At 45.5% G+C, this 17368-nt stretch overlaps 1 protein-coding gene across 1 annotated transcript in view; it reads right to left on the bottom strand.

Annotated features, from left to right (window-relative positions):
• Nucleotides 1-6: 6 nt before the first annotated feature.
• LOC124028895 (protein-cysteine N-palmitoyltransferase HHAT-like protein) overlaps nucleotides 7-17368 on the bottom strand; it is a 29919-nt gene continuing 12557 nt past the window's right edge. The window contains exons 4-6 of the mRNA XM_046340806.1: nucleotides 5589-5789; nucleotides 3694-3835; nucleotides 7-576 (exon numbers count right to left, since the gene is read on the bottom strand). Of these exons, the coding sequence (XP_046196762.1) occupies nucleotides 329-576; nucleotides 3694-3835; nucleotides 5589-5612 (414 nt within the window). The 5' untranslated portion in view covers nucleotides 5613-5789 and the 3' untranslated portion in view covers nucleotides 7-328. The remainder of the gene's footprint in view (nucleotides 577-3693; nucleotides 3836-5588; nucleotides 5790-17368) is intronic.

Genomic DNA, 17368 nt, shown 5'->3' with positions numbered 1-17368 from the left:
CACATCTTTGAGCACCACTTAGAGGATTTAATTACAATAAAGGCAGTTTTACATGATTAGCAATGAAACACAACTTCTGATGAAAACATTGTAGAAAATCTATGTTGATGACAGCACTCTCAGGGTGTTTTAGGCAGTAGACTGAGTAGAAATCTTAGATATTGCTCTTTGTCGATATTACAGTAGATAGATATTGCTGCTCAATAGATTTTATTGCTATGAAGAACTTCTAAATATACCTGGTCGATTAACTGTAGCCTCGACATCTCCATGATGACACAGAGGAAACCATGACTCATAAAGACATTTGGGACTTTGACAGACACTGTCACCCTTCAATCACTACTCTGCTTTCTCCTTGCTGGGGTCCACCACCAGCTGAATGGGGGCTGTGGACGTGACTGTTGTGGGGGCGGGGGCGGGGCGGGGGCGTGGGCGGGGCGGGGGGAGGAACGGGGGCGGGGGGAGGGATGGGGTCGGGGTCATCGATCAGAGCCTGTCTTCTCTCTCTCTCCTTGATGAGCTGGACAAGACAATAGGTCACTATGAAGACAGTGATGGTGGTGATGGGGAAGCCTGGAGGGGGAGGAACAAGTCAACATGGGACACTAATAACTATATCATAATAACAAAATATCAAGTAACATACTAGTTATCAACACAGTGATGGGAAGCCTGGAGGGGGAGGAACAAGTCAACATGGGACACTAATAACTATATCATAATAACAAAATATCAAGTAACATACTAGTTATCAACACAGTGATGGGAAGCCTGGAGGGGGAGGAACAAGTCAACATGGGACACTAATAACTATATTTATACAACTGGTGGGTCTAATCCTTAATGCTGATTGGTTAACACCTTATTCCAGCTGTTGTTGGCGTGTTGTTGCTGTGTTGTTGCTGTATTGTTGGCTGTGTTGTTGGCTGAGTTGTTGGCGTGTTGTTGCTGTATTGTTGGCTGTGTTGTTGCTGTGTTGTTGGCTGTGTTGTTGGCTGAGTTGTTGGCGTGTTGTTGCTGTATTGTTGGCTGTGTTGTTGGCTGTGTTGTTGGCTGTGTTGTTGGCTGAGTTGTTGGCGTGTTGTTGCTGTATTGTTGGCTGTGTTGTTGGCTGTGTTGTTGCTGTGTTGTTGCTGTGTTGTTGCTGTGTTGTTGGCTGTGTTGTTGGCTGAGTTGTTGGCGTGTTGTTGCTGTATTGTTGGCTGTGTTGTTGGCTGTGTTGTTGGCTGTGTTGTTGGCTGTGTTGTTGGCTGTGTTGTTGGCTGAGTTGTTGGCGTGTTGTTGCTGTATTGTTGGCTGTGTTGTTGGCTGTGTTGTTGCTGTGTTGTTGCTGTGTTTTGCTGTGTTGTTGGCTGTGTTGTTGGCTGAGTTGTTGGCGTGTTGCTTGCTGTATTGTTGGCTGTGTTGTTGGCTGTGTTGTTGGCTGTGTTGTTGGCTGAGTTGTTGGCGTGTTGTTGCTGTATTGTTGGCTGTGTTGTTGGCTGTGTTGTTGCTGTGTTGTTGCTGTGTTGTTGCTGTGTTGTTGCTGTGTTGTTGCCTGTGTTGTTGGCTGTGTTGTTGGCTGTGTTGTTACTGTGTTGTTGGCTGTGTTGTTGGCTGTGTTGTTAAGGTGTTGTTGGCTGTGTTGTTAGCTGTGTTATTGGCAAGCTCCTCTGAACAACAGTGTCGTAACGAAGAACACATTTTCTATACCAGGTGGAAATCACACCTCATTGTTATGGATGTATCCAAATAAATGTCACTAGAAAACTGCTTAAACAAATGCTGTTACTTTGCTGTTATTCTGGCTGCACTTTTTGACGTGACTGTAAGTTAGCTGTAGTTGGCTGGTTAGCAAGCAAGGGATAAGAAACGATGCCAGCCAGTATGGCAATGGAACATGTAGAATGAACATCTGGGTCGCATCCATCGATACAGAACAAAGACTGAACGGCTGGGTCGCGTCCATAGATACAGAACAAAAAGACTGAAAACGACTGGAGTCGCGTCTCTGGCAACCGACCTATAGAACGAACGACCAGCTAGCTTGGGTAGCAACCCTAGATTTGTGTCGGGACTTTATCTTATGGAAGGATGAAATAGTATGAATAAATTCTTCAAAATAATGTTTTTAATGAAAATATGTCAAGTCATTATTTGAATGTGTTGTTCTCCCGTTGTATAAAAATGAAAATGCCCTTTAAGCCGACGTTTGGAGGATATATTGGCAGTTTCTCGGGCATTATCACTTATGTCAACATAGTCTAATAGCTATATATAAAGTAACATACTAGTTGTCATCACAGTGATGCTGGTGATGGGGAAGCCTGGAGGGGGAGGAACAAGTCAACATAGTCTAATAACTATATATAAAGTAACATACTAGTTGTCATCACAGTGATGCTGGTGAGGGGGAAGCCTGGAGGGGGAGGAACAAGTCAACATAGTCTAATAACTATATATACATTAACATACTAGTTATCCTCACAGTGATGGTGGTGATGGGGAAGCCTGGAGGCGGAGGAGTCAGTCATAGTGTGTCTACTGTTACTCAAGGAAATACTAGGTCTAGTTACTATATAACATAGTAACATATAGTGTGATCATAGTATGCCAGTACCAAAACCAAAACAGTTGTTCAATATCATGTTCAGTATGAGCATTGACGTTCTTCAACATCGAGATCAAGAGACAGGTCAGAAGGAAATCTATCTGTTACCTTTAAGCAACAGTCTCCTGGCGACCAGCTTAGTGAACTCCAGGCTGTTGAGGGGAAATCTAACTGTTACCTTTAAGCAGCAGTCTCCTGGCGACCAGCTTAGTGAACTCCAGGCTGTTGAGGGGAAATCTATCTGTTACCTTTAAGCAGCAGTCTCCTGGCGACCAGCTTAGTGAACTCCAGGCTGTTGAGGGGAAATCTAACTGTTACCTCTAAGCAGCAGTCTCCTGGCGACCAGCTTAGTGAACTCCAGGCTGTTGAGGGGAAATCTATCTGTTACCTTTAAGCAGCAGTCTCCTGGCGACCAGCTTAGTGAACTCCAGGCTGTTGAGGGGAAATCTATCTGTTACCTTTAAGCAACAGTCTCCTGGCGACCAGCTTAGTGAACTCCAGGCTGTTGAGGGGAAATCTATCTGTTACCTCTAAGCAGCAGTCTCCTGGCGACCAGCTTAGTGAACTCCAGGCTGTTGAGGGGAAATCTATCTGTTACCTCTAAGCAGCAGTCTCCTGGTGACCAGCTTAGTGAACTCCAGGCTGTTGAGGGGAAATCTAACTATCTGTTACCTTTAAGCAGCAGTCTCCTGGCGACCAGCTTAGTGAACTCCAGGCTGTTGAGGGGAAATCTATCTGTTACCTTTAAGCAACAGTCTCCTGGCGTCCAGCTTAGTGAACTCCAGGCTGTTGAGGGGAAATCTAACTGTTACCTTTAAGCAGCAGTCTCCTGGCGACCAGCTTAGTGAACTCCAGGCTGTTGAGGGGAAATCTAACTATCTGTTACCTTTAAGCAGCAGTCTCCTGGCGACCAGCTTAGTGAACTCCAGGCTGTTGAGGGGAAATCTATCTGTTACCTTTAAGCAACAGTCTCCTGGCGACCAGCTTAGTGAACTCCAGGCTGTTGAGGGGAAATCTAACTATCTGTTACCTCTAAGCAGCAGTCTCCTGGCGACCAGCTTAGTGAACTCCAGGCTGTTGAGGGGAAATCTAACTGTTACCTTTAAGCAGCAGTCTCCTGGCGACCAGCTTAGTGAACTCCAGGCTGTTGAGAGCGATGATGTTGTAGAGGACGATGGTCCAGAAGTTAAAGGTGTTGAACACAGCTCTGATCCTACGAGACATGGCAGGAGACATCGCCATCTATAGGAGGGGAGAGGGAGATGTTAAACAGAGCTCTGATCCTACGAGACATGGCAGGAGACATCGCCATCTAGAGGAGGGGAGAGGGAGATGTTAAACAGAGTTCTGATCCTACGAGACATGGCAGGAGACATCGCCATCTAGAGGAGGGGAGAGGGAGATGTTAAACAGAGCTCTGATCCTACGAGACATGGCAGGAGATATCGCCATCTAGAGGAGAGGACAGGATGAGGGAGAGGAAGAGAGAGAGATGTTAAACAGAGCTCTGATCATACGAAACAGCAGGAGACATCACCATCGAGAAGAGAGGAGAGGCAGAGGGAAAGATGTTAAACAGACTTTTGATCATAGGAGACACAGCGCCATTTGGAGGAGAGGAGAGGAGAGGAGAGGAGAGGAGAGGAGAGGAGAGGAGAGGAGAGGAGAGGAGAGGAGAGGAGAGGAGAGGAGAGGAGAGGAGAGATGTTAAACAGAGCTCTGATCATACGAGACACAGCAGGAGACATCGCCATCTAGAGAGAGAGTTAACCTCTTGAACCGCTGGGGGCAGTATTTCATTTTTGGATGAAAAACGTTCCCGTTTTAAACAAGATATTTTGTCACGAAAAGATGCTCGACTATGCATATAATTGACAGATTTGAAAGGAAAACACTCTGACGTTTCCAAAACTGCAAAGATATTGTCTGTGAGTGCCACAGAACTAATGCTACAGGCAAAACCAAGATGAAACTTCAAACAGGAAGTGAGCCAGATTTTTGAGGCGCTGTGTTCCAATGTCTCCTTATATGGCTGTGAATGCGCCAGGAATGAGCCTACACTTTCTGTCGTTTCCCCGAGGTGTCTGCAGCATTGTGACGTATTTGTAGGCATATCATTGGAAGATTGACCATAAGAGACTACATTTACCAGGTGTCCGCCTGGTGTCCTCCATCGAAATTGGTGCGTAATCTCCAGCTGCATGTATTTTTTCCATGTGATTCAGAGTAGAAACCCAACTGCCACGAATGACTTATCATCGAATAGATATGTGAAAAACACCTTGAGGATTGATTCTAAACAACGTTTGCCATGTTTCTGTCGATATTATGGAGTTAATTTGGAAAAAAGTATGGCATTTTGATGACTGAATTTTCGGGTTTTTTCTTAGCCAAACGTGATGAACAAAACGGAGCGATTTCTCCTACACAAATAGTCTTTTTGGAAAAACTGAACATTTGCTATCTAACTGAGAGTCTCCTCACTTCATCCGAAGTTCTTCAAAGGTAAATGATTTTATTTGAATGCTTTTCTTATTTTTGTGAAAATGTTGCCTGCTGAATGCTAGGCTTAATGCTATGCTAGCTATCAATACTCTTACACAAATGCTTGTTTTGGTATGGTTGAAAAGCATATTTTGAAAATCTGAGATGACAGTGTTGTTAACAAAAGGCTAAGCTTGAGAGCCAATATATTTCATTTCACTTGCGATTTTCATGAATAGTTAATGTTGCGTTATGGTAATGAGCTTGAGTCTATAATTACGATCCCCGGATACGAGTTGCTCGTACATAACAGGTTAAAGGTGTTGAAGTGATTTTCAGAGGCCCTTTACCTACTTCCCTAGAGTCAGATGAACTCGTGGTGGAAACCATTTTAATGTCTCTTGTGTCCAGTAGGGAGGACGTTTATGGTTATTTCGAGGAGCCAATGTAAACTAGCAATAGCGCAATGATTGGAGGTTTGTAGGTATCGACTAGCATTGCTCTCTCTTACCTCTAGAGAAGCAAAGGGTTCCATGCAGACGAACTTGGCAGTCCAGAGCTCGAAGTTGAGTCCGAAGCAGTTGAAGAAGGCCAGATGAACACCACCTGACAGGGTCCCAACCACAACACAGTGATGCCAAAAGTACACAGCGTAGCAATGGCCTCATCCCACACAGTGTCATGCTTCCCTCCCAGGTAGTTATACACATACCTGGAGACACAGACACAGGTAATCAGACACATACCTGGAGACACAGACACAGGTAATCATACACATACCTGGAGACACAGACACATACCTGGAGACACAGACACATACCTGGAGACACAGACACAGGTAATCAGACACATACCTGGAGACACAGACACAGGTAATCAGACACATACCTGGATACACAGACACAGGTAATCAGACACATACCTGGAGACACAGACACATACCTGGAGACACAGACACAGGTAATTATACACATACCTGGAGACACAGACACATACCTGGAGACACAGACAGACACATACCTGGAGACACAGACACATACCTGGAGACACAGACACATACCTGGAGACACAGACACATACCTGGAGACACAGACACATACCTGGATACACAGACACATACCTGGAGACACAGACACATACCTGGAGACACAGACACAGGTAATTATACACATACCTGGAGACACAGACACATACCTGGAGACACAGACAGACACATACCTGGAGACACAGACAGACACATACCTGGAGACACAGACACATACCTGGAGACACAGACACATACCTGGAGACACAGACACATACCTGGAGACACAGACAGACACATACCTGGAGACACAGACACATACCTGGAGACACAGACACATACCTGGAGACACAGACAGACACATACCTGGAGACACAGACAGACACATACCTGGAGACACAGACACATACCTGGAGACACAGACAGACACATACCTGGAGACACAGACACATACCTGGAGACACAGACACATACCTGGAGACACAGACAGACACATACCTGGAGACACAGACAGACACATACCTGGAGACACAGACACATACCTGGAGACACAGACACAGGTAATCATACACATACCTGGAGACACAGACACAGGTAATCATACACATACCTGGAGACACAGACACAGGTAATCATACACATACCTGGAGACACAGACACATACCTGGAGACACAGACACATACCTGGAGACACAGACACAGGTAATCATACACATACCTGGAGACACAGACACAGGTAATTATACACATACCTGGAGACACAGACACAGGTAATCATACACATACCTGGAGACACAGACACATACCTGGAGACACAGACACAGGTAATTATACACATACCTGGAGACACAGACACAGGTAATCATACACATACCTGGAGACACAGACACAGGTAATCATACACATACCTGGAGACACAGACACAGGTAATCATACACATACCTGGAGACACAGACACAGGTAATTATACACATACCTGGAGACACAGACAGACACATACCTGGAGACACAGACAGACACATACCTGGAGACACAGACACATACCTGGAGACACAGACACATACCTGGAGACACAGACACAGGTAATTATACACATACCTGGAGACACAGACACAGGTAATCATACACATACCTGGAGACACAGACACAGGTAATCATACACATACCTGGAGACACAGACACAGGTAATCATACACATACCTGGAGACACAGACACAGGTAATCATACACATACCTGGAGACACAGACAGACACATACCTGGAGACACAGACAGACACATACCTGGAGACACAGACACATACCTGGAGACACAGACACAGGTAATCATACACATACCTGGAGACACAGACACAGGTAATCATACACATACCTGGAGACACAGACACAGGTAATCATACACATACCTGGAGACACAGACACAGGTAATCATACACATACCTGGAGACACAGACAGACACATACCTGGAGACACAGACAGACACATACCTGGAGACACAGACACAGGTAATCATACACATACCTGGAGACACAGACACAGGTAATCATACACATACCTGGAGACACAGACACAGGTAATCATACACATACCTGGAGACACAGACAGACACATACCTGGAGACACAGACAGACACATACCTGGAGACACAGACAGACACATACCTGGAGACACAGACACAGGTAATCATACACATACCTGGAGACACAGACAGACACATACCTGGAGACACAGACACATACCTGGAGACACAGACACAGGTAATCATACACATACCTGGAGACACAGACACAGGTAATCATACACATACCTGGAGACACAGACACAGGTAATCATACACATACCTGGAGACACGGACACATACCTGGAGACACAGACACAGGTAATCATACACATACCTGGAGACACAGACACAGGTAATCATACACATACCTGGAGACACAGACACAGGTAATCATACACATACCTGGAGACACAGACACAGGTAATCATACACATACCTGGAGACACAGACACAGGTAATCATACACATACCTGGAGACACAGACACAGGTAATCATACACATACCTGGAGACACAGACACAGGTAATCATACACATACCTGGAGACACAGACACAGGTAATCATACACATACCTGGAGACACAGACACAGGTAATCATACACATACCTGGAGACACAGACACAGGTAATCATACACATACCTGGAGACACAGACACAGGTAATCATACACATACCTGGAGACACAGACACAGGTAATTATACACATACCTGGAGACACAGACACAGGTAATCATACACATACCTGGAGACACAGACACAGGTAATCATACACATACCTGGAGACACAGACACAGGTAATCATACACATACCTGGAGACACAGACACATACCTGGAGACACAGACACAGGTAATCATACACATACCTGGAGACACAGACACAGGTAATCATACACATACCTGGAGACACAGACACAGGTAATCATACACATACCTGGAGACACAGACACAGGTAATCATACACATACCTGGAGACACAGACACATACCTGGAGACACAGACACAGGTAATCATACACATACCTGGAGACACAGACACAGGTAATCATACACATACCTGGAGACACAGACACAGGTAATCATACACATACCTGGAGACACGGACACATACCTGGAGACACAGACACATACCTGGAGACACAGACAGACACATACCTGGAGACACAGACACATACCTGGAGACACAGACACAGGTAATCATACACATACCTGGAGACACAGACACAGGTAATCATACACATACCTGGAGACACAGACACAGGTAATCATACACATACCTGGAGACACAGACACAGGTAATCATACACATACCTGGAGACACAGACACAGGTAATCATACACATACCTGGAGACACAGACACAGGTAATCATACACATACCTGGAGACACAGACACAGGTAATCATACACATACCTGGAGACACAGACACAGGTAATCATACACATACCTGGAGACACAGACACAGGTAATCATACACATACCTGGAGACACAGACACATACCTGGAGACACAGACACAGGTAATCATACACATACCTGGAGACACAGACACAGGTAATCATACACATACCTGGAGACACAGACACAGGTAATCATACACATACCTGGAGACACAGACACAGGTAATCATACACATACCTGGAGACACAGACACAGGTAATCATACACATACCTGGAGACACAGACACAGGTAATCATACACATACCTGGAGACACAGACACAGGTAATTATACACATACCTGGAGACACAGACACAGGTAATCATACACATACCTGGAGACACAGACACAGGTAATCATACACATACCTGGAGACACAGACACAGGTAATCATACACATACCTGGAGACACAGACACATACCTGGAGACACAGACACAGGTAATCATACACATACCTGGAGACACAGACACAGGTAATCATACACATACCTGGAGACACAGACACAGGTAATCATACACATACCTGGAGACACAGACACAGGTAATCATACACATACCTGGAGACACAGACACATACCTGGAGACACAGACACAGGTAATCATACACATACCTGGGAGACACAGACACAGGTAATCATACACATACCTGGAGACACAGACACATACCTGGAGACACAGACAGACACATACCTGGAGACACAGACAGACACATACCTGGAGACACAGACACATACCTGGAGACACAGACACAGGTAATCATACACATACCTGGAGACACAGACAGACACATACCTGGAGACACAGACACATACCTGGAGACACAGACAGACAGGTAATGGATACACAGACACATACCTGGAGACACAGACACAGGTAATCATACACATACCTGGAGACACAGACACAGGTAATCATACACATACCTGGAGACACAGACACGGACACATACCTGGAGACACAGACACAGGTAATCAGACACATACCTGGAGACACAGACACAGGTAATCATACACATACCTGGAGACACAGACACAGGAGACACAGACACATACCTGGACACAGACACATACCTGGAGACACAGACACAGGTACACAGACACATACCTGGAGACACAGACACAGGTAATCATACACATACCTGGAGACACAGACACAGGTAATCATACACATACCTGGAGACACAGACACAGGTAATCAGACACATACCTGGAGACACAGACACGGTAATCATACACATACCTGGAGACACAGACACAGGAGACACAGACACAGGTAATCATACACATACCTGGAGACACAGACACAGGTAATCATACACATACCTGGAGACACAGACACAGGTAATCATACACATACCTGGAGACACAGACACAGGTAATTATATACATACCTGGAGACACAGACACATACCTGGAGACACAGACACATACCTGGAGACACAGACACAGGTAATTATACACATACCTGGAGACACAGACACAGGTAATCATACACATACCTGGAGACACAGACACAGGTAATCATACACATACCTGGAGACACAGACACAGGTAATTATACACATACCTGGAGACACAGACACATACCTGGAGACACAGACACAGGTAATCATACACATACCTGGAGACACAGACACAGGTAATCAGACACATACCTGGAGACACAGACACAGGTAATCATACACATACCTGGAGACACAGACACATACCTGGAGACACAGACACAGGTAATCATACACATACCTGGAGACACAGACAGGACACATACCTGGAGACACAGACAGACACATACCTGGAGACACAGACACATACCTGGAGACACAGACACAGGTAATCATACACATACCTGGAGACACAGACACAGGTAATCACATACCTGGAGACACAGACACATACCTGGAGACACAGACAGACACATACCTGGAGACACAGACAGACACATACCTGGAGACACAGACACAGGTAATCATACACATACCTGGAGACACAGACACATACCTGGAGACACAGACACATACCTGGAGACACAGACAGACATACATACCTGGAGACACAGACAGACACATACCTGGAGACACAGACACATACCTGGAGACACAGACACAGGTAATCATACACATACCTGGAGACACAGACACAGGTAATCATACACATACCTGGAGACACAGACACAGGTAATCATACACATACCTGGAGACACGGACACAGGTAATCATACACATACCTGGAGACACAGACACAGGTAATCATACACATACCTGGAGACACAGACACAGGTAATCATACACATACCTGGAGACACAGACACAGGTAATCATACACATACCTGGAGACACAGACACAGGTAATCATACACATACCTGGAGACACAGACACAGGTAATCATACACATACCTGGAGACACAGACACAGGTAATCATACACATACCTGGAGACACAGACACATACCTGGAGACACAGACACAGGTAATCATACACATACCTGGAGACACAGACACAGGTAATCATACACATACCTGGAGACACAGACACAGGTAATCATACACATACCTGGAGACACAGACACAGGTAATCATACACATACCTGGAGACACAGACACAGGTAATCATACACATACCTGGAGACACAGACACAGGTAATCATACACATACCTGGAGACACAGACACATACCTGGAGACACAGACACAGGTAATCATACACATACCTGGAGACACAGACACAGGTAATCATACACATACCTGGAGACACAGACACAGGTAATCATACACATACCTGGAGACACAGACACAGGTAATCATACACATACCTGGAGACACAGACACATACCTGGAGACACAGACACAGGTAATCATACACATACCTGGAGACACAGACACAGGTAATCATACACATACCTGGAGACACAGACACATACCTGGAGACACAGACAGACACATACCTGGAGACACAGACAGACACATACCTGGAGACACAGACACATACCTGGAGACACAGACACAGGTAATCATACACATACCTGGAGACACAGACACATACCTGGAGACACAGACACATACCTGGAGACACAGACAGACACATACCTGGAGACACAGACACATACCTGGAGACACAGACACAGGTAATCATACACATACCTGGAGACACAGACACAGGTAATCATACACATACCTGGAGACACAGACACAGGTAATCATACACATACCTGGAGACACGGACACATACCTGGAGACACAGACACAGGTAATCATACACATACCTGGAGACACAGACACAGGTAATCATACACATACCTGGAGACACAGACAGGTAATCATACACATACCTGGAGACACAGACACAGGTAATCATACACATACCTGGAGACACAGACACAGGTAATCATACATACCTGGAGACACAGACACAGGTAATCATACACATACCTGGAGACACAGACACAGGTAATCATACTACCTGGAGACACAGACACAGGTAATCATACACATACCTGGAGACACAGACACATACCTGGAGACACAGACAGACACATACCTGGAGACACAGACAGACACATACCTGGAGACACAGACACATACCTGGAGACACAGACACATAATCCTGGAGACACAGACACATACCTGGAGACACAGACAGACATACCTGGAGACACAGACACATACCTGGAGACACAGACACATACCTGGAGACACAGACACAGGTAATCATACACATACCTGGAGACACAGACAGGTAATCATACACATACCTGGAGACACAGACACAGGTAATCATACACATACCTGGAGACACAGACACAGGTAATCATACACATACCTGGAGACACAGACACATACCTGGAGACACAGACAGAGGTAATCATGACACATACCTGGAGACACAGACACATACCTGGAGACACAGACACATAATCATACACATACCTGGAGACACAGACACAGGTAATCATACACATACCTGGAGACACAGACACAGGTAATCATACACATACCTGGAGACACAGACACAGGTAATCATACACATACCTGGAGACACAGACACAGGTAATCATACACATACCTGGAGACACAGACACATACCTGGAGACACAGACACAGGTAATCATACACATACCTGGAGACACAGACACAGGTAATCATACACATACCTGGAGACACAGACACAGGTAATCATACACATACCTGAGACACAGACACAGGTAATCATACACATACCTGACACAGACATGTAATCACATACAGACACAGACACATACCTGGAGACACAGACACAGGTAATCATACACATACCTGGAGACACAGACACATAATCATACACATACCTGGAGACACAGACACAGGTAATCATAGACACCTACAGACATACCTGGAGACACAGACACAGGTAATCATACACATACCTGGAGACACAGACACAGGTAATCAGACACATACCTGGAGACACAGACACAGGTAATCACATACCTGGAGACACAGACACATACCTGGAGACACAGACACAGGTAATTATACACATACCTGGAGACACAGACACATAATCACAGACAGACACAGACCTGGAGACACAGACACATACCTGGAGACACAGACACAGGTAATCACATACCTGGAGACACAGACACAGGTAATTATACACATACCTGGAGACACAGACACAGGTAATCAGACACATACCTGGAGACACAGACACATACCTGGAGACACAGACACAGGTAATCATACACATACCTGGAGACACAGACACACATACCTGGAGACACAGACAGACACATACCTGGAGACACAGACACAGGTACATACATACCTGGAGACACAGACACAGGTAATCATACACATACCTGGAGACACAGACACAGGTAATCATACACATACCTGGAGACAGACACAGGTAATCATACACATACCTGGAGACACGGACACAGGTAATCATACACATACCTGGAGACACAGACACAGGTAATCATACACATACCTGGAGACACAGACAGGTAATCATACACATACCTGGAGACACAGACACAGGTAATCATACACATACCTGGAGACACAGACACAGGTAATCATACACTACCTGGAGACACAGACACAGGTAATCATACACATACCTGGAGACACAGACACAGGTAATCATACACATACCTGGAGACACAGACACATACCTGGAGACACAGACACAGGTAATCATACACATACCTGGAGACACAGACACAGGTAATCATACACATACCTGGAGACACAGACACAGGTAATCATACACATACCTGGAGACACAGACACAGGTAATCATACACATACCTGGAGACACAGACACAGGTAATCATACACATACCTGGAGACACATACACATACCTGGAGACACAGACACAGGTAATCATACACATACCTGGAGACACAGACACAGGTAATCATACACATACCTGGAGACACAGACACAGGTAATCATACACATACCTGGAGACACAGACACAGGTAATCATACACATACCTGGAGACACAGACACAGGTAATCATACACATACCTGGAGACACAGACACAGGTAATCATACATACCTGGAGACACAGACACATACCTGGAGACACAGACAGGTACACATACCTGGAGACACAGACAGACACATAACCTGGAGACACAGACACATACCTGGAGACACAGACACAGGTAATCATACACATACCTGGAGACACAGACACATACCTGGAGACACAGACAATCCTGGAGACACAGACAGACACATACCTGGAGACACAGACACATACCTGGAGACACAGACACAGGTAATCATACACATACCTGGAGACACAGACACAGGTAATCATACACATACCTGGAGACACAGACACAGGTAATCATACACATACCTGGAGACACGGACACATACCTGGAGACACAGACACAGGTAATCATACACATACCTGGAGACACAGACACAGGTAATCATACACATACCTGGAGACACAGACACAGGTAATCATACACATACCTGGAGACACAGACACAGGTAATCATACACATACCTGGAGACACAGACACAGGTAATCATACACATACCTGGAGACACAGACACAGGTAATCATACACATACCTGGAGACACAGACACAGGTAATCATACACACATACCTGGAGACACAGACACAGGTAATCATACACATACCTGGAGACACAGACACATACCTGGAGGTAATCATACACATACCTGGAGACACAGACAATAGTAATCATACACATACCTGGAGACACAGACACAGGTAATCATACACATACCTGGAGACACAGACACAGGTAATCATACATACCTGGAGACACAGACACAGGTAATCATACACATACCTGGAGACACAGACACATACCTGAGACACAGGGTAATCAGACACATACCTGGAGACACAGACACAGGTAATCATACACATACCTGGAGACACAGACACACAGACCACAGGGTAATCATACACATACCTGGAGACACAGACACAGGTAATCATACACATACCTGGAGACACAGACACAGGTAATCATACACATACCTGGAGACACAGACACAGGTAATTATACACACATACCTGGAGACACAGACACAGGTAATCATACACATACCTGGAGACACAGACACAGGTACACAGACACAGGCCAATCATACACATACCTGAGACACAGACACAGGTAATCATACACATACCTGGAGACACAGACACATACCTGGAGACACAGACACAGGTAATCATACACATACCTGGAGACACAGACACAGGTAATCATACACATACCTGGAGACACAGACACAGGTAATTATACACATACCTGGAGACACAGACACATACCTGGAGACACAGACACAGGTAATCATACACATACCTGGAGACACAGACACATACCTGGAGACACAGACACATACCTGGAGACACCTCATACACATACCTGGAGACACAGACACAGGTAATTATACACATACCTGGAGACACAGACACATACCTGAGACACCCAGACAGACACATACCTGGAGACACAGACACATACCTGGAGACACAGACACATACCTGGAGACACAGACACAGGAGACACAGACACATACCTGGATACACAGACACATACCTGGAGACACAGACACATACCTGGAGACACAGACAGACACATACCTGGAGACACAGACACATAGGTAATTATACATACCTGGAGACACAGACACATACCTGGAGACACAGACAGACACATACCTGGAGACACAGACACATACCTGGAGACAGACACAGGTAATCATACACATACCTGGAGACACAGACACATACCTGGAGACACAGACAGACACATACCTGGAGACACAGACACAGGGTAATCATACACATACCTGGAGACACAGACACAGGTAATCACACATACCTGGAGACACAGACACAGGTAATCCCATACACATACCTGGAGACACAGACACATACCTGGAGACACAGACACAGGAACATACACATACCTGGAGACACAGACACAGGTAATTATACACATACCTGGAGACACGGACACATACCTGGAGACACAGACACAGGTAATCATACACATACCTGGAGACACAGACACAGGTAATCATACACATACCTGGGAACTACACACATACCTGGAGACACAGGTAATCATACACATACCTGGAGACACAGACACAGGTAATCATACACATACCTGGAGACACAGACACATACCTGGAGACACAGACACAGGTAATCATACACATACCTGGAGACACAGACACAGGTAATCATACACATACCTGAGACACAGACACAGGTAATCATACATACCTGGAGACACAGACACAGGTAATCATACACATACCTGGAGACACAGACACAGGTAATCATACAGACACGGACACATACCTGGAGACACAGACACAGGTAATCATACACATACCTGGAGACACAGACACAGGTAATCATACACATACCTGGAGACACAGACATATACCTGGAGACACAGACACATACCTGGAGACACAGACATACCTGGAGACACAGACATACCTGGACACATACCTGGAGACATACACATACCTGGAGACACAGACACAGGTAATCATACACATACCTGGAGACACAGACACATACCTGGTACATCAGACACATACCTGGAGACACAGACACACATACCTGGAGACACAGACACAGGTAATCATACACATACCTGGAGACACAGACACAGGTAATCCCTTACATACCTGGAGACACAGACACAGGTAATCACATACCTGGATACACAGACACATACCTGGAGACACAGACACAGGTAAT

Source organism: Oncorhynchus gorbuscha, unplaced genomic scaffold (assembly GCF_021184085.1).
Source record: "Oncorhynchus gorbuscha isolate QuinsamMale2020 ecotype Even-year unplaced genomic scaffold, OgorEven_v1.0 Un_scaffold_4972, whole genome shotgun sequence".
In the NCBI taxonomy this organism is placed as follows: Eukaryota; Metazoa; Chordata; class Actinopteri; order Salmoniformes; family Salmonidae; genus Oncorhynchus; species Oncorhynchus gorbuscha.
This window is presented reverse-complemented; position numbering and strand designations above follow the sequence as displayed.